We start from the raw sequence: 20470 nt of genomic DNA, 5'->3' as shown, positions 1-20470 counted from the left end.
AACCATAATAATCATGCATTTACAAAGCCAAAGAAAAAAGTTGAGTTGGTTAACTTTATGCAGGATTTATTATAGGCTGCAAGATCCTTTGTTCATTATTCTGTTTTTTTAAATGGCCATGAAGAGGATATTAGACATTGAGCTGGCAAAGTAGCTCCCCCCTCCCTCTTTTCAACTAGATATAGTTAATCCATTAAATAATCTAAACTTTATTAAAGTACCTTTTTTTTTACATGACCATGCAAGGAAAAAAAAAGGCTTTGGTACGGAAAATATGCGCATCTCGTAAAATAAATTAATTCCTTGCTTCTTTTTCAAAGCCAAAAAAAAAAAAGAAAAGTTGACTTTAATCATCATACAAGTTCAGACTTCAACATAAAACACACAGACAAGCAATAATAATTATGACAATCATAACATTAGGAACAATTTATTTTTTTATCTATAAATTTACATGATTATTACACGAGTCTATTTCTTGTACTTTTTTGTTAAATAATTTAATCAACTTCTTCGATGGAAGGACCGTCAGTTTCAGCAGTGTTGGCACCGGGGAAGCCACCAGGAGCAGCACCACCGGGGAAACCGCCAGGAGCAGCACCAGGAGCACCACCTTGTTGTTGACCGTACATCTTCATCATGATGGGGTTAGCAACTTCTTCGAGTTCCTTTTGCTTAGATTCATATTCTTCCTTGGAAGCTTCTTGGCTGGCATCCAACCATTCAATGGCAGAATCAACGGCAGCCTTCAACTTAGTCTTATCATCTTCGGCGAGAGCACCGGCAACCTGTTTCATCAAGTTAGTATTTTTTAATCTAATCTCCCATCCCATACCTTTTCATCTTGAAGAGTGTTACGGAGGTTGTAAGCGTAAGATTCGAGACCGTTCTTGGCTTGGATACGAGCAGCAGCTTCTTCATCTTCAGCCTTGTACTTTTCGGCTTCGTTAACCATACGTTCGATATCTTCCTTGGAGAGACGACCCTTATCGTTGGTGATGGTAATCTTGTTGGACTTACCAGTGGTCTTGTCGAGAGCAGAGACGTTCAAGATACCGTTAGCATCAACATCGAAGGTGACTTCGATTTGAGGAACACCACGAGGAGCAGGAGGAATACCGGTCAATTCGAACTTACCGAGGATGTTGTTATCCTTGGTACGGGCACGTTCACCTTCAAAGACTTGAATCAAGACACCGGGTTGGTTATCAGCGTAGGTAGAGAAGACTTCAGACTTCTTGGTGGGAACAGTAGTGTTACGCTTAATCAAAGCAGTCATGACACCACCAGCGGTTTCAATACCCAAAGAAAGAGGGGCAACATCCAAAAGAAGAAGATCTTGAGTCTTTTCAGAGGTATCACCAGAGAGAATGGCAGCTTGGACAGCAGCACCGTAGGCAACGGCTTCATCAGGGTTGATGGACTTGTTGGGTTCCTTACCGTTGAAGAAGTCAGAGACCAACTTTTGGACCTTGGGGATACGAGTAGAACCACCAACGAGGACGATATCGTGAACGGAACCCTTGTCAATCTTGGAGTCACGGAGAACCTTTTCAACGGGGTCCATGGTGTTACGGAAGAGATCTTGGTTCAATTCTTCGAAACGAGCACGAGTCAAAGAAGTGTAGAAGTCAACACCTTCGAAGAGAGAGTCAATTTCGATGGTAGTTTGAGCAGCAGAAGACAAGGTACGCTTAGCACGTTCACAAGCAGTACGGAGACGACGCATGGCACGAGCGTTACCAGAGATGTCCTTCTTGAACTTACGCTTGAATTCTTGCATGAAGTGAGAGACGAGACGGTTATCGAAATCTTCACCACCCAAGTGAGTATCACCAGCAGTAGCCTTGACTTCAAAAATACCATCTTCAATGGTCAAGAGAGAAACATCGAAGGTACCACCACCCAAATCGAAGATAAGGACGTTGCGTTCACCTTCAACCTTCTTGTCCAAACCGTAAGCAATAGCGGCGGCAGTAGGTTCGTTGATGATACGTTGAACGTTCAAACCGGCAATCAAACCAGCATCTTTGGTAGCTTGACGTTGACCTATAAGAATATAAGTTCACTGTAATGACAGATATGCACACACAAAGAGTGGGTGTGACGGAATGTCACTAAGAAAAAAAAATTTTCTTGTATTCCGTCAATCTATTTGAGCCTATATTTTATTTCGGCCAATCATAGACATTCCCTCTCTTTGTGTAAATAAAAGTTTTTTTTTTTTTTTTTTTTTTTTTTTTTTTTGGTAACTTACTGTCGTTGAAATAGGCAGGAACAGTGATGACAGCGTTCTTGACGTTACCACCGAGGTAAGCTTCAGCAGTTTCCTTCATCTTGATAAGGATCATGGCAGAGATTTCTTCAGGAGTGAAGGTCTTGGTTTCACCCTTGAATTCAACTTGGATGATGGGCTTGGATTCCTTTTCAATAACCTTGAAGGGCCAGTGCTTCATATCAGCTTGGACTTCAGCATCGTTGAAACGACGACCAATCAAACGCTTGGCATCGAAAACGGTGTTGTAGGGGTTCATAGCAACTTGGTTCTTGGCAGCATCACCAATGAGACGTTCAGAGTCGGTGAAACCAACATAAGAGGGAGTGGTACGGTTACCTTGGTCGTTAGCAATAATTTCGACACGGTCGTTTTGCCAGACACCAACACAAGAGTAGCTAATGACATCAAGGTGAGTTTCCTGAACATTCAGACGCGTACAATGTATACTTACGTAGTACCCAAATCAATACCAACTAGGAAAGAATAGTAAAAAGGTACATGTGAGCCTAATGTATCATTCTCAATTCAGTAAACTTACCAGACTTTCCTTCAGACATTTTTATAAATAAAAGATAAAAAAGAAGAGAAAAGAAAACAAATGAATACTTTTTTTTCAACTAAAGTAGTGTTGAAAAATTTCGTGCTTTGATTTGTGACAAGTGTGGAAGGAAAAAGAAAGTGGTGGAATCTACAAAGGTATTCTGGCCGCTCTTACTGGGTAGAATTAATAAAGCGCTTTGGAGATCCAGGCACTAAATTCAGAATAAACATTGTGACTGTTTGTGTTTCCTTTCCCCCTTCCTTGTCATCGTAAACATTGATGCATTCTATTCAAAGTTTGTCATAGTTAATTGCAACATTGGACTGAACATATTTGAACACATGGGAGATAGGCTGTTGTCTTTTTCATAAGTATCTTGGTACCTGTCATCGCAAAAAATGTGTTACGTGCAGTAATGCTTGCCTTATCTTTTTTCTTTTTTTGCATATACTTTACTATGCTCAAGGACTATATATGACAACACTCTTTTAGATAATGCTTTTACTATCTGATGAATTTGTAACTACCTGCTTACATTTGACTTTAAAATTGTTTAAATGCAGCTGGCAGGCTGTTTGTTCACAGAATCCCAAAGAACCTTAATCATTCACATCAAATAGTTTATACCATCGTAATGTGGTACAAACCTTAAAAGAGACAACATGTTGATACAAATCAAGTTTATTATAGTGGTTATTCAATATATATTTTCTTTTTACTTTGTTCCAATCTTGGCAACTTCACAAATAGTACAAGCCTTTCCTTCAAATTCAGGCTTAAAGGATGCTTTACAATAACAGCATTCCACCTTTGGTGAACCTCGATAAATAGGCTTGAAGCTTGAGGCACAAACATCAAATGGATTGTATTGATCATAATCAAATGCCAATTCATCTTGTAAAGTACGTTCACAAACAGATTGAATTTTACGTGCCTAAAAAATAAAAGTAAATAAGAAGATCGGTACCTTTATCATATCTTACCTCATCAGCAACAGCTCTGGGAGGTGCAAGTTCGAGTAATCTAGATGCAAATTGTGATGCTGTGCTAAAGTTCTTAGCTCTAAAAGCTTGTTTTGTTGCTTGACGCAAAGCCAATTGCATATGTGGTGTTTGTAATTGACAGTGTGCAAAATAAGCAGCTAATTCTAAAGCACGCTTCATATCCTCAGGTGTTTGACCTGTAACAGAACGACGCATTTGTTCCATGGATAGACCCAACAGATATTCACGGCAGATATTGACCAATTGAACCAATTCATTGGCTTCGTTTTCATTGGCTGTCACAGTGAACAAGACAGAGTGCAATAGCAATTTGAATTGTTGTGCAGCAGCAACTAATTTGCCAGAAGTGAATAGACGGTAAGCCAATTGAAGTTGTGTAGTCACAATGGTTTGGAAGTTGTATACAGTAACAGGTAAGCTGTGACGAGGACTAGAAGATTCAGGTTGACGACGCAAATTGAACTGGACACTGGGCATGTTGGCCACACCAGCTACAGATACATGAGCAGCTTGGTAAATAGCCATAAAGTGAGGCTTAAGAGGCTCGAATTTGACAATGCCCTTTTGACGATTCAAGATTTGCATGGCACTTTCAAAGGCACCAGCAGCGATATGGTCAGCAGCAATTGATGAGTTTTGAGCCCACAAAGCATTTTCACTCACACCTTCAGTAGGAGCAACAAATTCAGCTGTTTCTTTAGCAGCCACATTGCCCATTTCAGCATCGAGTTCAGCCTTGATATCGTCATCGTCATCCCAACCACCATCACCATTCAAATCATCGTGATCTTCATCATCATCGCCACCAGTAGCTAATAAGGCACGGTTATTGTTGGTCTTGTGAGAAGAAATACCGAGATCATCATCATCGTCTCCCCAATCACCAGCAGCATCTTCAATGTTGTCGATTTGATCATCATAAGAGAAACTAGGCGCACTGATAGCAACGCCTTGTTGCTGTTGCTGTTGCTGTTGTTGTTGAGCATGAATAAAAGCACCTTCAAAGAAACTCTTGGAAACAGTCAATAATGGCCAGTTACTGTCTTGAACTTGAGTCACAGGTTTAGGTGTAGGAGGCAATTGTTCTGCAACAGAGGGCAATTCAATTTCATCTTCAGTCTTACCAGCAGCAGCCAAAATAGCAGCAGCCTCTTCTTCTAAGCCATGTGTCTTGGCTGTCATGTAAGCCAAGGGTAATTGACCTACATCCTTAAGTAACTGAATGCGTTCTTGAACATCACCCAGATAGACAGCGTTTTGGAAGCGCATCAAAGGATCCTTTTGAAGTTGAGCAATTTCCAACATCTTGCGCAAGTTGGTTTCATTACCCTCCAAGAGATACAAGAAAGAAAGCTTGTCCATCTTCTTGGTACGTTGATAAGCTAATTCGACAATCTTATAGTTACCGTGGCGCAAGGCTTCAGCACCAAGTTTAGACCAGTAATCAGGCTTGTTCATGGATTTGGCAGTCTCGAGAGCAACATCCAAATTACCACATTCTAAAGCAAGTTCAAAACGAGTCTTATCGTCACGGACAAAGTGTAAAGCAATTTCAGGATAACCCTTCTTTTGAAGATAGGCAATGATGGATTGACCCACCAAATTGGAAGTACGAATGATATGAAGTACTTCTTCGTATTGTTTCTTGATAAGAGCCAACTTGAAGCGGTATTCAGTAGGGTCAATGACAATCTCGCGCACCTTGCCATCGCGATCCAAAGCATACAACTTCTTACCCTTGATACGGGTCAAGTAGATAGGCTGATCCAAGGTACGAACAATACCATTATCGCCTTGAGGAAGAGCGTATTTGATATGGTTCAAAGTACAGTAGATCAAGACACCTTGATCATCCCAAGTAGCACTCTTGATACGAATGGTTTCATGAATTTGACTTGTTTGCTTCAATTCTTTGTCAGCAATGGTGATGGTGTGTTTGCTCAAGAGTGCAATCATAGACATATCTGTAGACCAAACAACATATTTGACAGAAGAAGCAGCCAATTCAGAAATCACTCTGCGTTGTTGAATATCAAACAAGATGACAGACGTAGGTGTAGCCATCAAAAGAGAGCCAGGACCAGCATAAAAGATATCAGTGACTTGACCGGGTGTTTTGAAGGATTTGGTCTCTTTGTTAGAAAGATCACGGATTTGAATAGTCTGGTTTGTCTTGTCAAAGACTGCAAAACGATTACGGGCAATAAACAAGGCAGCATGACCAGCGCCCTTCATGGCATCATCTGAGGGTTCTTGTAATGTACCACCCAAACTCTTAGGCAAACGGTACAATTCATAAGTACCTCCTTCATAAGGACTCGTTAACAAAATGGCTCTTTCAGCAGGATTGTAAGATAATGTACGAGGTGCGACAAACTGAGAGCCCAATTTACGGACAGACATGACTTCTTGGTCAGCAGTGCTAGGAAAATCATGAATATGTAAAATACTGTTCTTGATGTAGTAAAGTTCGTTGTTATGTACTTGGAATGCAGGACGCTCACGCTCAAGCTTAAAGACAATCAAACCAGAATCATGACCAGCAGCAAACAAGTTCAATTCAGGGTGAGATGTTAATACCCAGAAACGATCATGATCTCTTCTGAATGTGGCCACAGCCGTACGCTTCGTTAAATCCCAGACACGAATCGTCTTATCCTCACTGTCAGACAAGATCAAGTCTTGACGAGGATGGAAAATAGCACTGGACACATTATTATAATGGCCACGACAACTGTCTACTTCCCAAGCCTTGGTGTCTATATGACAGTCAATATCTATCTTGAACAAAGAGTCCTTACCATTCATTCTCCAAAGCTTCACTTGACGATCATCGCCGGCAGAGATAATCAAAGGAAGAGTAGGGTGAAAAGAAGCCCAGTTGACACCATGGTCATGGCCCTCCAAGACATATTTCACCATGACATCCGTCATACCGAACAAATCGCCACCAGGACCAGGTCTGCCCATGTCTTCCATTGTCATTGCTGTAGGTGCTTGAGATTTCTTGCGCAAACCTGCCTTATAAGTACACACATCTAAGATTCATGGTTTACTTTACCCGTAATATCCCATACACGGACTGTTTGATCCATAGAGGCAGAGACAATCAAATCTGTCTTGGGGTGAAATTGAGCACACATCACATAGTGATTATGGCCTGTCAAGATAGCAATACAGGCTCTGGATTGCCAGTTCCAGATACGAATGGTTTGATCATCGGAAGCTGAAATGATCCAAGGTAATTCGTGGTGGAAAAAGACAGTACGGACATAGTCCAAATGGCCATTCAAGGTGAATAAACAACGACGGGTCTTATAATTCCATACTTTGATCTTGTAATCATCACCTCCACTAACAAATAAAGGCTGAGTAGGGTGAAAACTAATGCCTCTTACAGGACCTAACAAGTAAAAGTGAGCTAGTCATATCGACAATACAAGACTTACCATCATGTTCTTCAAAGCGTTCTAACAAAGTACCCATACGATAGTCCCATAACTGAATACAGCCATTATGTAAGGAAGCAAGAATCCAAGGGCGCTTGGGATGGAAAGCAACACCTTTGACGCGATTACTTTTTGACTCAAACTAAAGTTTCATCTCGAGTTACAAGATGAGAAATAAAACATCAATAATCATTACCTTGGTGAGCATCTGCATGTTGAAAATAGCTTTTTCTCTCTCTTTTATATAAACTAAACAACATAGTTAGTCATCGAGTACGCGTTGGGTCATATAAACCTATTACCCTGAAAAGAAAAAAGTTGACTTGTAAATCTTGTACCTATTTACACTATTGAGTCAGTAATATGTCGTTTTTTATTGTTTTGTATGTTAGACACAAACAGTATTGAACAAGACAAAAGCAAATGAAGTTCTGTGAAGAGAAAAGAAAAAGAAGAGCAAGAGATGAACCTTTCTTGTGTTGCAGGTTGCTGTTTAATGAAATGGTGCGGTGTTTAAATAGACCAAAGGGCTTTTCCATACGTTGCCCAATCATACTGCTTCATGACGTGTCAAGCAGATTTTTATTTCATGTCATAAACAATAGAGTAAGTTCATTTAGGGCCACACTATATATGCTACAGACTCTATTTTACAGTTATCTGCCTTCAATGGTTTCATAATATAAGTAAATGCTCTTTCTCAAGACCAAAGAAGAAAGCTTTTATTTTATTGGTATAAGTAATGTGGTGCTTGAGAATGAGTCTCATGTCTGATATGCTTGTTAGAACAAAAAGGATAATCTTCTCTCATTCGTTTATTAGATTCCCCTACAGGTCTTCCTGATAGGAAACATGTCAAGACATGTAATTGTTGAACAAGATGAGATGATTCTTGATCAACTAGACTCACTTGAAACTTTTCAAGTCTTTCAAAAGGAGGATCATCGAGTTTTGTATGTTTGAATTGATCTTTCAGATTGTGTAACAAGTTATCGCCTAATGCATAGTCATCGTCTTCATCCAAAGCATATTGTCGAAAAGTAATTGGAATCTTGTTTGTGCGTTGCAATAGTGTTAAATTACCGGCAAAGACAGACAGATGATGTGCCAATGCAGCCAAACTCCTTGTGGTTGCCTGTATCTCAATATGTTTGACGGAATGCGCAAATTGATCAAATATCATCAGGTAGCCTTTCCAACTCAGAGGCAAGCAGATCATCTTGAGATCCAGAATACCGTAATGCCGAGTAATGCGCGGTACAATTGTTTTGATAAACTTGTCTGTGATATTGGGGTCTTGGACTGGAAACAGCAAGTCACTGGTCCATATCTCGGGATTCTTGTAAACTAGTTCGCGTAAACGAGAATGAACATCTCCAAGGGCAAGCAGGTCTTTCAATTGAAGATTTAAAGTGATACAAGTCAGGATTTGGTCTGGTAATGATAACAAGTCCATCTTGAAGAAGAAAAGAAAAAAAGAAAAAGAAAAAGGAGGATGTTGTTTATTTTGGACAAAGGAAAAAAAATAGTTTTGTTACACCAGTTAGAATTCCCTTTTTCCCACTCACTTTCTTGTTCAAATAAGCTAGAAAATACACAATCATAAGCCTTTTTTAAATCATGATTTTCTGTATGACAAATCATTCGGGAATCGGCATGAAGTAGTTGCTATAGTTATAAAATAAATAATGGCTTGTGCGCACAATAAAACATACGTAATCATTTTATGGTTGGAAACAAGGAGAAAATAGGAAGGAGGTATGCCCGTGCGTACAAAGGCCAACATTCGACACTTTATATGGAAACTGAGGCTTAGATCTGTCAATCCTCTCCTCCTCCCTTCTTACTTTAGAGTGTGTTACAGTCATGTTGAATTCAAGTACCGTACATTCCTTGTTTCTCTTTTCAGTCTTACTATGGCTAACGCACCCCCTCCACCCCCTCCAGCTGCTATACCAACCCGTCATATAAAACTCACTACTGTGAAAGGAAAACATTTAGATTGTATAGAAGCTCCTTTCTTTGGCAACTGTAGAGACGTAGAAGATTTTCAGAAACTCAATAGAGTAGGGGAAGGCACTTATGGTGTTGTCTAGTAAGATCTGCACTCACTCAGACATACACTAACATACATTAGTCGTGTCAAGGACTCTAGAACAAAACAGATTGTAGCATTGAAAAAGATCCGCATGGAAAGAGAAACAGACGGTATGCCAGTCTCCAGTCTGAGAGAGATCAGTATTCTGAAACGAATGAAGCATCAGAATATTGTCAATGTGACAGATGTAGCTGTAGGACCACGATTAGAATCTATATTTCTAGTCATGGAATACTGTGAGCAAGTAAGTCAATATGGCTTGAGAGTGCTGTAGGCTAATTCGCCTAGGATTTGGGCAGTTTATTGGACATGGTAACAACACCGTATACAGCATCCGAGAGTAAGTATGTTCATAAGCAGATAAAGAAGCTCAATTCTTTTAGTTAAATGTTTGATGCTTCAGTTACTTCGAGGATTAGAGTATTGCCATAGTCATTCGATTATTCATAGAGATTTGAAAATGTCTAATTTGTTGCTTACTTCTACTGGTTTATTAAAGATTGGTATAGTAATCTGAAAAGAATATGAAAGAAATCTAACGTATTCTAGCTGATTTTGGTTTGGCAAGAACATTGAGTTTACCTGGTAAACCAATGACACCCAATGTTGTTACTTTATGGTACAGAGCACCTGAAGTGTTATTTGGAGATACCAACTATACAACAGCTGTCGATTTATGGTCTGCAGGATGTATCATGGGTGAACTCATGCAGCACAAACCTTTATTACCAGGAAACACAGAACAAGCACAACTTGATTTAATTGTCAAGTTATTAGGAGCACCTAATGAGACTATCTGGCCAGGATTCAATAAATTGCCTTCTGCCAAAGTACTTGTGATGCCAAAACAAAGGTAGGCAACCAAAAGCAAGAACAACGTCTCATGATAATGCAGTTATAGCAACATAAAAGAAGTATTTCCTCGATGGAGTGAACAGACACTCAGTTTGTTTGCCGGGTTGCTTACTTACAATCCCAAGTCTAGATTGAATGTAAAGCAGGCATTAGTACATCCTTATTTCCAAGAAACACCTAGAGCTCAAGATCCATCTCTTTTGCCTACCTATCCCGAAGTTCGCAACCAATTAGCCGAAAGAGAAAGGTAAGACACAATTCAATCAACAGACATCTAACCCTATTAGCAAACGACGAGCTCATGAAGAAGAGCGTAAAAAGCGAGCACTTAATGAAGAAAAAGATCATACTTCATTCAAGAAAAGACGATAAAGAAGTACCATGTATGTATATATATATATATATATATATATATATATGTAAAATGAGGTCTTTTTTATTAGTAGTATGATTGTTATTGTTCGCCACTAAAACAAAAAAAAAAAAAAGAGATGAGTCTGTTGTGCAAATTATGCTTATGAACTTACGTGAAAATAAACAAATTGTTGGTAGCAGCAATGGCAATTGTATTTTCTCGAGGATGCCATGAAGAATGTAAAATCTTTTTGTTAAAGTCCATGTTATCCGCATTAGGTGCAGGGTTTCTTGCCATCATCTTGTTCTTTGAGCCACCAAGACGTTTGGATCTGAAAGCACTCTTATCTGCTTGAAGTGTAATGTTTGATTTACCTTCGCGATCATACAGGTGGAATGTGTTGTTATAAGAACCTGTCATGACATGACTATCATCACCACTAAAAGTACATTCAAACTTGTCAAAGATACAGTCGTTTTCATACAAATCACATAATCTAGCTCTCAATTGATCATGAATATTGATGGTCTGTACAGGTTTGTTGTCCATGTTGATATCCCAAATCTTGAGAGTAAGGTAGTCTCGAGAAAGAATGTATCTACCATCATGACTAAAGCTGATATCAGAGACAGAAGAAATGATTTCAGAAAAGAAAGAGCGATGAGCAGGGTCTTCAGCTTCCTCGAACACTAATTTGACATATAAGTGTCTTTGTTCTTTACACTCTGACGTTACCTTTAGCATGACGGTCACATAATGCAGATTCTCTCATGTCACTCAACTTGATTGTGCCCTTGCTCGAACTGTACATAAACATATTACATTGCTGAGGGTGGAATTCAGCAGCTGTAATAACTTCAGTCAACTCTTCCATATTAGCAGGCTTAATATCAACAATGTCTGGACAAGTGTTAGCTGATACTCATCATACGCTTATTTCACGACTTACTGAAACTCTGGTTAGAGACATCCAAATTCCAAAGGTTGATTCTTAGGTCATCAGCAGAAATATAGGTTTCATGATCCGAGTTGATGGATATAGAATTGATATGATAAGTATGAGCTAAGTTAAACGACGTAAGTATGTCATTCTGTACGTGTATATTTATTACCATTTGCATAGACTCTCCTAGGAACAGCAGCAACAATGGTATCATGATGTGTCAATCGAGGTAAACGAAGCGTGTTGACAGGACTATCATTAGGACTGAGATTGTCTTCAGCCACTAATTTCAAAGACTTGTCAAACACTTTCCAAAGTTTGATTGTTTTATCTAACCAAATTAGCAGATGTATAACATTTAACATGATAATGTATACCATTAGTGGATAACAAGAAATGAGCTGAATTTTGTCTTTTGTACCATTTGATCTTGTTGATCTTTTCTTCAATTTCCAAACTCTTTAAGTAATCAAATTCTGCTTCATGGGATTGAAACTCGGTATAAAAGCGATATTCACAGTTTTTTTTCTATTCAAACACTCAGTATTGTGTGATAAATGCATATTTACCTTACAGTTTCGTTTCTTTCAAACAAGACAACGCGTCCACCTTTATCACCAGTGGCAAGATAGTCACCAGTTTGATCAAATTCAACAGTGGAGATAATATCAGCTAGCAATCATTTTGGTGAATAAATCGTATATATATAGTCTTTTTTATTTTTATCTTACCGTCAGTGATATCGTCAGAGTCCCCCTTGTCACCAAAACACTGTGCAAACTTCCAGTTATGTTCTTCTGCCATAGTCGTAAAAAAAAAGAAGAAAAAAAAGTGAAAAAGAGAGAGAGAGATAGAGAGAGGAGAACGAAAAAAAAATATGTTTTTTTTTTCAAATTCGCATTCTGTTGTGTCCACCTACTCCGCCTTTTAATAAATAGGATTATAAAAAAAGGAGGACCACATTGACTCATATAAGCCGCACTTTCTAACCGAGAGAATGGCTTTAGTTAGCTTGCACTTGATGTCTTCCTTTTTCGAGAGATAGTTCCTTTCTAGCTTTTTAAACTATTTTCGAAAATCGCTAGGTCACTCAATGAAGTATAAAAAAAGAATTGGTACCAAAATTAAATAAACTTTCCTGCTAATTCATTACGAAATAATTTTATTTCAATACAAAAGAAGAAATGATTCATTTTTGCTTTTCGCATTTTGTTCAGTTATTTTATTGTATAATAAGGTTGATAAGTATAATCAAAATAGAATGATATACTTTTCTGCTTGAGATAAGAATATGATATGCTTGTAAATTCAACATGTTAGCTGAGGAAGACCAAGGATTTAAAAAGACAAAAAGAATTTGACCTTCTTTGGCCAACATGCTAGTAACACATACACACATAAAATTGAATTTTTCGCCATCAACCCATTCGTTAGAACAGTAGCTTTTAGGTTCAAAAAATCATTTTGCATAATACATTTCTTTTTTCTTTTTCTTGATGTTTGCTCAGTTGAATTATGAATAAGAAAAAAAAAGAGAGAAAGAGAATGCAAGTCCGTATATCGGCAATAGAAGTGATGTCAGCACGTATCGCTCAAAGTCGAGTTGATTTAGTGTAACATCTCCAAAAGAGAAAAAATAAATTCAAAGACAGCCCCTTTATGAACATTGAAGGGGGGTGTTTACTGCCTAAAAAAGTTTTTTTAAATCCTTCTTACATTACATAACAAAAATACCCCCACATATGAGTAGTCATTGTGGCAACAGGTTTGCCTGTCATAATGTGCTTAGATTGTTTATAGCCTCCACAAAGCCTTCAATACAACCAAGACGATTCTCTTCTACTCTTGTCGAGCACGTCAAATCACAAGAAACAACCCCTAAACTCTATGACTATCACCAAAAATTACGAGCACACGTCAAAATGTTCAAGACAAAAGAAGCCCAAATAAAAGCAGAGGCCGTATTAGACGACATGAAACAACATGGTGTCCAACCCAATCACCAAACATATCTCCATTTAGTGATGGGACTGTCATGGCAACGCCATCGCAACCGAGAACAAAACGATCGCATGGAATCCTGGTTCTACGAATACCTGAATCTGCAAAGAAACAAAAAGAGAAAACGACCTCAAGTCAAACTGAAAAAAATTCTGCAGAGTATAGCCCACTATGGTCATCCAAACCTAAAGACCATGTTCATCAAAATGCTAGATCTATACGAGCACGAATTGGATATCGAGTGCTGGCATAGTGTCATCACAGGCTGCATCAACGCAAAACGATATGAAGATGCAGAATACGTGTTAGAGCTGGCAAGAAAGCGAAAATTGGCCATTCCTTCAAGCTATCATTTGTTGATCCGTACCTATTTATCGCTTCGAGATCAGAAATCAGCCAGCCGTATTTTTGCTTTTATGCTACAGGATCAAATTGTGGCCGATTATTCTATTTATGCATCATTCATCCAATTCTATACTTCACTACAGCCGAATTGGGACACATTTGAGACTGTCAAGAGGTTATGGCAAGCACTTTTGTTTACAGCAAAAGAAGAGATACCACATCCAATGATACATCAACTGCTGAAATACTTTAGAAAAAACTTTCAATTGGCAGTGGCAGAACAAATCTATTTGGATTTGAAATCGAGAAAACAAAGGCTGAATGAAAAGGAAACAGTAGAAATGAATAAGGTCATTGTTGGATTTGCACACTGGAGACAATTGCCGTCTGCGTTGTCACTTGTGTATGATTTGCTAGGAGAAGGATACAAATTGGATGCAAGAATAATTTGTAGAATATTAGAAGCATGCATTGCTAGAAAAGACAGAGAAGCTGCTCAAAGACTTGTGAATATATTAGAAGAAGTACAGCCAAGTGCATTAAATCAATCATGTTATGATGTGCTCAAAAAATAAAATGGTTACTTAATACCCCTCTTAACATCTAGTATCGAGTTTGCAATTATGAGAAAAGTCCGAATCATTATTATTTCAATTCATGTCTTTTGGACTATTTTTTTCGTTTATAGATTATGACAAAAAGTTCAAATTGAAAGGGAACTTTATGTACAAGACTTGTGACCGCTGATTTGATACTTCTGTCATTAGTACTATGTAACAAATGAAAGGCGAAAAGAACACGTAATTACTTTAAATATAAGTATATACTTTATCGAATAAAAAGATAAAAAGAAACTGGTAATTTAGCCAAATACTGTGAGTATTTGTTTCCAGGAACTAGGACCTAAACCAGTTTTAATTGAGCTCCCAAAAAGATGGTGCATGTACGCACAAAGCCCCCCAAACCCCCACACTATAGTATTCACACTATCAAAAAAAATGGAATGCCTATCATTTTCAATAGATGATCCACTCAAACGAATGAATGGATGAACACTATATATAAAAAGCTATTATTCTGTCCGATAGTCGACCCTAAATGAATAGAGCTTGCCGCGAATAGACAGGTACCCCTTCAAAAGTGAAGCTTAACTTTAGAAAGACTACTCTAACCATCAGACTAAAATAAGCCCCTCTAAAGGGCATTCACAAAAGAAAAGGCGAATGACTATCAATCCCAGTAACCTTCACTACCGCTTTCTAGCACTATCACAGTAGCAAACGACCAAGACTGCTGCAATACCCTAATAGCCACATACACAAAGAAATGAGACTACCAAGGTACCACGAATAGGGTTAAACTTATTACTATCCGATAGATTCCCCTCCCTCCCCACAAGTGAGAAGAAGGTGCTAAGGAAAGATAGTAACCTTTCAGCGTTGGGAATATTTGGACTTGGACTGTCAGTGCGCATAACTAAGATGGAATACCCCATTATTCAAAAAATAAATTCCATAAAACAGTCAAACTAGTGGTACCATTCGATTCCTGGGATTGAAAGAACATGCTTTAAATGAAACAATAGACTACTTTGATAGTCTTGTTGAGTAATGGGCCATCAAAGATTAGCATATTTAAGCTGTGCTTTGAGCGTTTTTGCTCTAGATGTCATATACAGTGTGCTATCTATGGACTTTCAAAAGGATCCTATGTTATTTTGCGTGTCAGAGAACATAGGAAAGTAGAAATATAGACATTTTATAATACAAATGTGGGAACAAATGGACATAGAACATACCAGATGGCAGGTTGCGAAGATTGAAATGGAAGTCAACTCCAGTTCTTCGTACCACTGCATCAAAAACCGAGCTTTTGCTGAAAACTGCATAAAGACGCAGTTATTGGGCTTTGGTGTAGTGAAAAAAGTTGTAGAACTTTTTGTTTCAAATTTGTTGATATAAAAACACAGCAACTTTGCTGCTAAAATATTGAGATAATCTGCAAAGATGCCTGCGAGGTTTTTTGCCCATATCTCATCATTTGTGCAGTACAACTGTTAAACAAACACAATCAACAAGAACTAGAGCCTCTGACGCACATTTTGAGTATTTAAGCATGTTGATATCTCTATTTTTCGTCTTGTAGTGCTCAAAAGAAGATTGAAGGTTGTCAAACGAGCTTTTTCATGAGTAGTACCCTTTGGTCGAATAGTCATTTTGGTCAAATTCTACATGTCGCTTTTTTCGGTCCAAATCGACTCCAAAAGTACTACGGATGTTATTAAACATGTTTTGTAGGCATTCTGTAAGCTTAATAGTGCACAAGCAGTCTTTACAACCCTTTTGTAAAATTATGCAATTCTGTATATTTGCTTGTGCTTTTGATAGGTTTGACCGCATTATTGTTCTAGTCAATGCATTAAAATAACTTTTAAGCTTTTTTAATAGAAGACATGTATCCATTTCAAGGGGTGCAAGCTCATTTGTACGATCTAATGAAATCAATGACACTTTGCAGCTGAAAAAGAAAATAAACTTAATTCATCTTTTTTCTTCAAATGCTTAGAACTGCAGCCCTTTCGAAATGAATATCATATACTTTTTGAAATGGGTGGAGTGATTTTCTGACTACTTAAATTGAGGTCAAGTTGTTATCTTGATTTGCACATTCATTTTGAATAAAAGTAACAAATATTTCAATAATATTAAGGCTAACACTGTTGAATGTTTCAACGATAGCCAAAAGAGTAAATATTACTCATGGAATACCAAGATAAATGGTGTTACGGAGTTTCTAGACTCCAAACTCAAAAATGTAGTAAAAGTTAATCTACTGAAGAGCTCTCAAAGTTTGCTACTGATTTTATCGGAAGCAGATTTCTGTGTTCTTACAATCTTGTGAAAGCAAAAAAAAAAAAAAAATGGCCTCTGAGCATCTCACAAAACTCAAACGATTTCCTTAAAAAGGTCCAGACATTATAACAAAAATGCCTCAATTCAAAACTTTTTTTTTTTTGCAGAAAAAAAAGGGAAACATATCACAAACCACTAAATAAGGAGAACTCTTTCCATCTGCTTCTAACTTTTCCTTTTTGCATTCTGTTGACCTATCAAGAAATCTCAGTATTGTTCTAGACGTTTACACCTCCCTTTTTTCTGTTAGACAACTAATAGCAATCTAGAATACATACTGGCAGCCTCTTTTCTATTTATCTTCACAGTTGTGACCAAACCGTTGGTTCATCTTGATTCAAACTTAACCTGTTCCAATCATAGGTATAAATTCTGTACGAAAGAGAAAAAAACGGACATTGAATCTGACAAGTAACATATAAAATCCGAATTTGACCCATTAATTTTTTTTCTTCTTTTCATTTCCTTTTTTCTCATTTCTCTATTGCTTTACATGTCACTGCGAGATAAGCTGAATCAATTCGGCGAATGGATATATCAATTTTGGGATACCCGGGTTCATTTCCTTGAACTTCATTATCTGTACATTCTTGTCATGATTTTTGTTGTTTCGGGACTGTTTTATATTGAACCAGGCACTGATTGGGCCTATATTGATGCTCTGTTTATGGCAGTAACAGCCACCACTAACACTGGACTCAACACAATTCCCATGTCTGAAGTGACGACATACCAAATGATTGTCATGTACCTTGTTTGCTTTCTAGGCTCACATGTCACTATTTCATTTTTTGTGGTGATGGTCCGTCGATACTATTTCTCTAAACGATTTGAATATGTGTTGGAAGAAAACAAGAGAAGAAAAGAAATGTATAAACAGCAAAAACAAAGAGAACAAGAACTAGAACAACAAAAAGCATTGAATGACAACGCTAGTATCTCTATAAAAGCAACCAAGACCATCATAGGTCCAATTAAACGTCGTCTATCCATCCTTTCAATTCGATCAAATAACCCTAGAACTAGAAAAGATTCTCATGATACAAGAATCGTGTACCCTAACTTCAATAATGACGGTCAAAACGTGAAAGGATTTCATTCTTTTCAACCCACTCAAGAAGAAGAAGAGCAAGAAGACAAAGAAGCAGAAGTGGGCAGAAAAGAAACTTTTGATCGTATGGGTACACACCCTTTTGATATAGAATCAAATAATAATAGTTCATGCAACGATTTGTCTGTTACTTTTTCGTCATCATCATATGAACAACAGTCAAAACAACAAGACGAAAAGTCTATGTTATATATAGAAAGCCCTACGTCTATGAAACCTTCTTTACCAGACAACACAAGCAATAATGCGACCACAAACCAACAAATCACATTTAGAGAAGATACCAATGTCCTTCGTGAAAGAGAGCGTCGAAAATTGTTACAAAATCGTCATGAAGATATGGAGCACTTACCTTTGCATCGCACAAACTCGGAATATGAAATCATGCGACAACCCTCATCCAAGTCAGATCTGACAAGAGAAGAAAAATATCGTATGGGTGGTATTGAATACCGTGCGTTAGAAATGCTGGCATGGATTGTACCTGCTTACTTTATTGGCTTTATCATCTTGTTTGGCTTCTTTTTCCGTATTTATTTTGCAGCTTCAATATATGGACAACAGGTCTTGGAGACGTCCAATACCAATGGGCCTGTGGATCCATGGTTCTTCTCATTCTTTATGAGTCTGTCTTCATTTACCAACTTGGGATTAAATCATTTAGATGCAAGTTTGGTGCCTTTCAAAACTGCACCTGCACCTTTATTGTTAGCCATCGTACTTATTTTGGCAGGCAATACAGCTTTTGCTATTTTCTTGCGATTTATTATCTGGATCTGCTATGTGTTGACACCTAAGAGAAGTATCTTGCGTCGTGAAACATTTCGGTATCTTTTAGATCATCCTCGTCGTTGTTATACTACCTTATTTCCCTCGACTCAGACATGGTGGCTTTTGATTGTGTTGGTGGCAATTACTTTATTCGAACTGATATGCTTTATTAGTTTGAACTATTGGCTCCCTGTCTTGGCAGATATCAGTTGGGGTGCTAGATTCTTAGATGCATTGTTTCAATCTGTGGCTACACGGAATGGTAAGCAAGCATAGGGTATGTTGGCACATTTACTCATGATATGGTTAGCTGGTTTTTCTGTTGTGAGTCTAGCAGACATTAACCCTGCTGCTCAACTTGTTTATATTGTAGCTATGTACATCAGTGTTTATCCCGTGGCTATTTCCATGAGAAACAGTAATATTTATCAGGTAAAAAAGCCAATGTGTTTCATCTTTGGTTAATTTGGCATCATAGGAGCGTGCTCTAGGCATCTTTCGAGGAGAAGATGAAGAACCGATGAAGTTTTCAGAAGACGAGTTAGCAGAAGCGCCTTTTATCAAACTGAAACGACATGCTACCATGACGAGTATCGCACAAAACACAAAGAAGCTCCTCAAGGGACCTGATTTCTTTGTGATCACACAAATCCAACGTCAATTGACAAGCGATATCTGTTGGGTCATTACAGCTGTCTTTTGTATCTGTGCCCTTGAAGCTCAGTCTATCATGTCTCCTTCTCCTGTGACAATGGCCACTGTGATTTATGAGTGTGTTTCAGCCTTTGGTAATGTGGGTGCTTCTACGGGATACCCAAATACTGCTACATCACAATCAGCACAATATCGTACACTAAGTAAACTTGTGATTATTATTCTTATGTATCGAGGAAGACACAGAGGTAACAAAAAAAAAAGTGCGTACAATTTTCACTTATCATTATACCAGGTTTGCCTGCTTCTATTGATCGATCCATTCTATTACCTTCAGATGAACTTGCTCAAAAAGAAAAAGAAGATGAAGAAAGAAGAAGAAATACGTCTGCTTCACTCCAACTTGTCAATGATAGTGGTACAAGTAGTGGTGTTCAACACAACATCTCAGACCATTTGATTTACACCCGTTCTTGTACTTTATAATATATATATACCCTTTTGCTTTTTTTATTATTATTTATCGTTGAATATTCACTAGTTGCTCAGGATTTATTTGATGTCTATGACAGATACCTTCAAATACACGCCAATTATCCCAATAACCATATAAACATGCCATTTTGTAAATGTGTGAGCCTATCTTTATCAACTGGCTGCTTGAATTAGGCCATAACTGACATAATTCCATAATTTCAACAGGCTTGGCTGAACTTTCCAAGTCGGGTAAAAGTGTAGAAGCATAGCTCTTGGTATTCACTACATGCGCTGTGTTGAATTGCACTATCTGTAGCACAAAGATCTTGGGTTGATCTGTAGGTGACAAGATGCCCAATAGATCATCTGTTAGTGTAATAAGACCATGTTGCTTTTTTGCATGTTGATGCAATGCACTGGATAGTGTCGCTAGTGTTTCTTGTTCAAATGTGTTTGCTTCAGGGGCAAGTTGAATAACATGCTTCTCGAGTGTTGGATAGATGGTAGGTGGTGATTGAACAAAACAAGTGATGCTGATCGTATTAGAGAATGTCCATCGGGGAGTACCAAGTTCGCTTTCTTCTTCTTCCTCTGTCGTCAAAGCACGCGTCGAACTCTTAATGATGAATGGTATGGTCAGATAACCAAGGGCTAATGTGATGGTAATGGGCATATA

At 38.0% G+C, this 20470-nt stretch overlaps 8 protein-coding genes across 8 annotated transcripts; 3 read left to right on the top strand and 5 right to left on the bottom strand.

Annotated features, from left to right (window-relative positions):
• Positions 1 to 317: 317 nt before the first annotated feature.
• Positions 318 to 3040, bottom strand: B0P05DRAFT_504449 (70 kDa heat shock protein 3). Its single transcript, XM_051575490.1, has 5 exons — positions 2817 to 3040; positions 2730 to 2751; positions 2258 to 2673; positions 836 to 2049; positions 318 to 788 (listed from the first exon to the last, which is right to left on the bottom strand). The coding sequence occupies exons 1-5, from the start codon at positions 2833 to 2835 to the stop codon at positions 501 to 503; spliced, it is 1959 nt and encodes a 652-aa protein (XP_051438042.1). The 5' UTR covers positions 2836 to 3040; the 3' UTR covers positions 318 to 500.
• A 444-nt stretch (positions 3041 to 3484) lies between these two features.
• B0P05DRAFT_528065 (coatomer protein alpha subunit) lies at positions 3485 to 7725 on the bottom strand. The gene is made up of 7 exons (XM_051576612.1): positions 7575 to 7725; positions 7469 to 7521; positions 7273 to 7414; positions 6885 to 7226; positions 6625 to 6840; positions 3803 to 6582; positions 3485 to 3753 (listed from the first exon to the last, which is right to left on the bottom strand). Exons 2-7 carry the CDS (start codon positions 7484 to 7486, stop codon positions 3535 to 3537), a joined length of 3717 nt encoding a protein of 1238 aa, XP_051438041.1. The 5' UTR covers positions 7487 to 7521; positions 7575 to 7725; the 3' UTR covers positions 3485 to 3534.
• On the bottom strand, positions 7726 to 8732 carry B0P05DRAFT_528063 (uncharacterized protein). Its single transcript, XM_051576611.1, has one exon. It carries the CDS (start codon positions 8726 to 8728, stop codon positions 8000 to 8002), a length of 729 nt encoding a protein of 242 aa, XP_051438040.1. The 5' UTR covers positions 8729 to 8732; the 3' UTR covers positions 7726 to 7999.
• Positions 8683 to 10647, top strand: B0P05DRAFT_528061 (kinase-like domain-containing protein). Its single transcript, XM_051576610.1, has 7 exons — positions 8683 to 9367; positions 9410 to 9614; positions 9659 to 9710; positions 9754 to 9873; positions 9920 to 10223; positions 10266 to 10472; positions 10513 to 10647. The coding sequence occupies exons 1-7, from the start codon at positions 9033 to 9035 to the stop codon at positions 10595 to 10597; spliced, it is 1308 nt and encodes a 435-aa protein (XP_051438039.1). The 5' UTR covers positions 8683 to 9032; the 3' UTR covers positions 10598 to 10647.
• B0P05DRAFT_528052 (protein phosphatase PP2A regulatory subunit B) lies at positions 10606 to 12419 on the bottom strand. The gene is made up of 8 exons (XM_051576609.1): positions 12255 to 12419; positions 12098 to 12195; positions 11901 to 12051; positions 11693 to 11854; positions 11530 to 11643; positions 11316 to 11480; positions 10753 to 11269; positions 10606 to 10692 (listed from the first exon to the last, which is right to left on the bottom strand). The coding sequence occupies exons 1-8, from the start codon at positions 12325 to 12327 to the stop codon at positions 10680 to 10682; spliced, it is 1293 nt and encodes a 430-aa protein (XP_051438038.1). The 5' UTR covers positions 12328 to 12419; the 3' UTR covers positions 10606 to 10679.
• An 809-nt stretch (positions 12420 to 13228) lies between these two features.
• B0P05DRAFT_528050 (uncharacterized protein) lies at positions 13229 to 14463 on the top strand. The gene has a single exon (XM_051576608.1). The coding sequence runs from the start codon at positions 13266 to 13268 to the stop codon at positions 14442 to 14444; it is 1179 nt and encodes a 392-aa protein (XP_051438037.1). The 5' UTR covers positions 13229 to 13265; the 3' UTR covers positions 14445 to 14463.
• Positions 14464 to 17274: 2811 nt separating this feature from the next.
• Positions 17275 to 19803, top strand: B0P05DRAFT_584058 (cation transport protein-domain-containing protein; the record flags this gene model as incomplete). The annotated part of the gene is made up of 4 exons (XM_051582308.1): positions 17275 to 18925; positions 18974 to 19095; positions 19142 to 19565; positions 19613 to 19803. 4 exons carry the CDS (start codon positions 17275 to 17277, stop codon positions 19801 to 19803), a joined length of 2388 nt encoding a protein of 795 aa, XP_051438036.1.
• A 34-nt stretch (positions 19804 to 19837) lies between these two features.
• On the bottom strand, positions 19838 to 20467 carry B0P05DRAFT_584057 (uncharacterized protein; the record flags this gene model as incomplete). Its single annotated transcript, XM_051582307.1, has 1 exon — positions 19838 to 20467. One exon carries the CDS (start codon positions 20465 to 20467, stop codon positions 19838 to 19840), a length of 630 nt encoding a protein of 209 aa, XP_051438035.1.
• Between the last annotated feature and the right edge of the window lie 3 nt (positions 20468 to 20470).

Source organism: Gilbertella persicaria (genome assembly GCF_025201335.1).
Source record: "Gilbertella persicaria strain CBS 190.32 chromosome Unknown B0P05scaffold_6, whole genome shotgun sequence".
NCBI lineage: Eukaryota > Fungi > Mucoromycota > Mucoromycetes > Mucorales > Choanephoraceae > Gilbertella > Gilbertella persicaria.
Note: the sequence above shows the minus strand (reverse complement) of the source record. Positions and strands in the feature narration are given on the sequence as shown.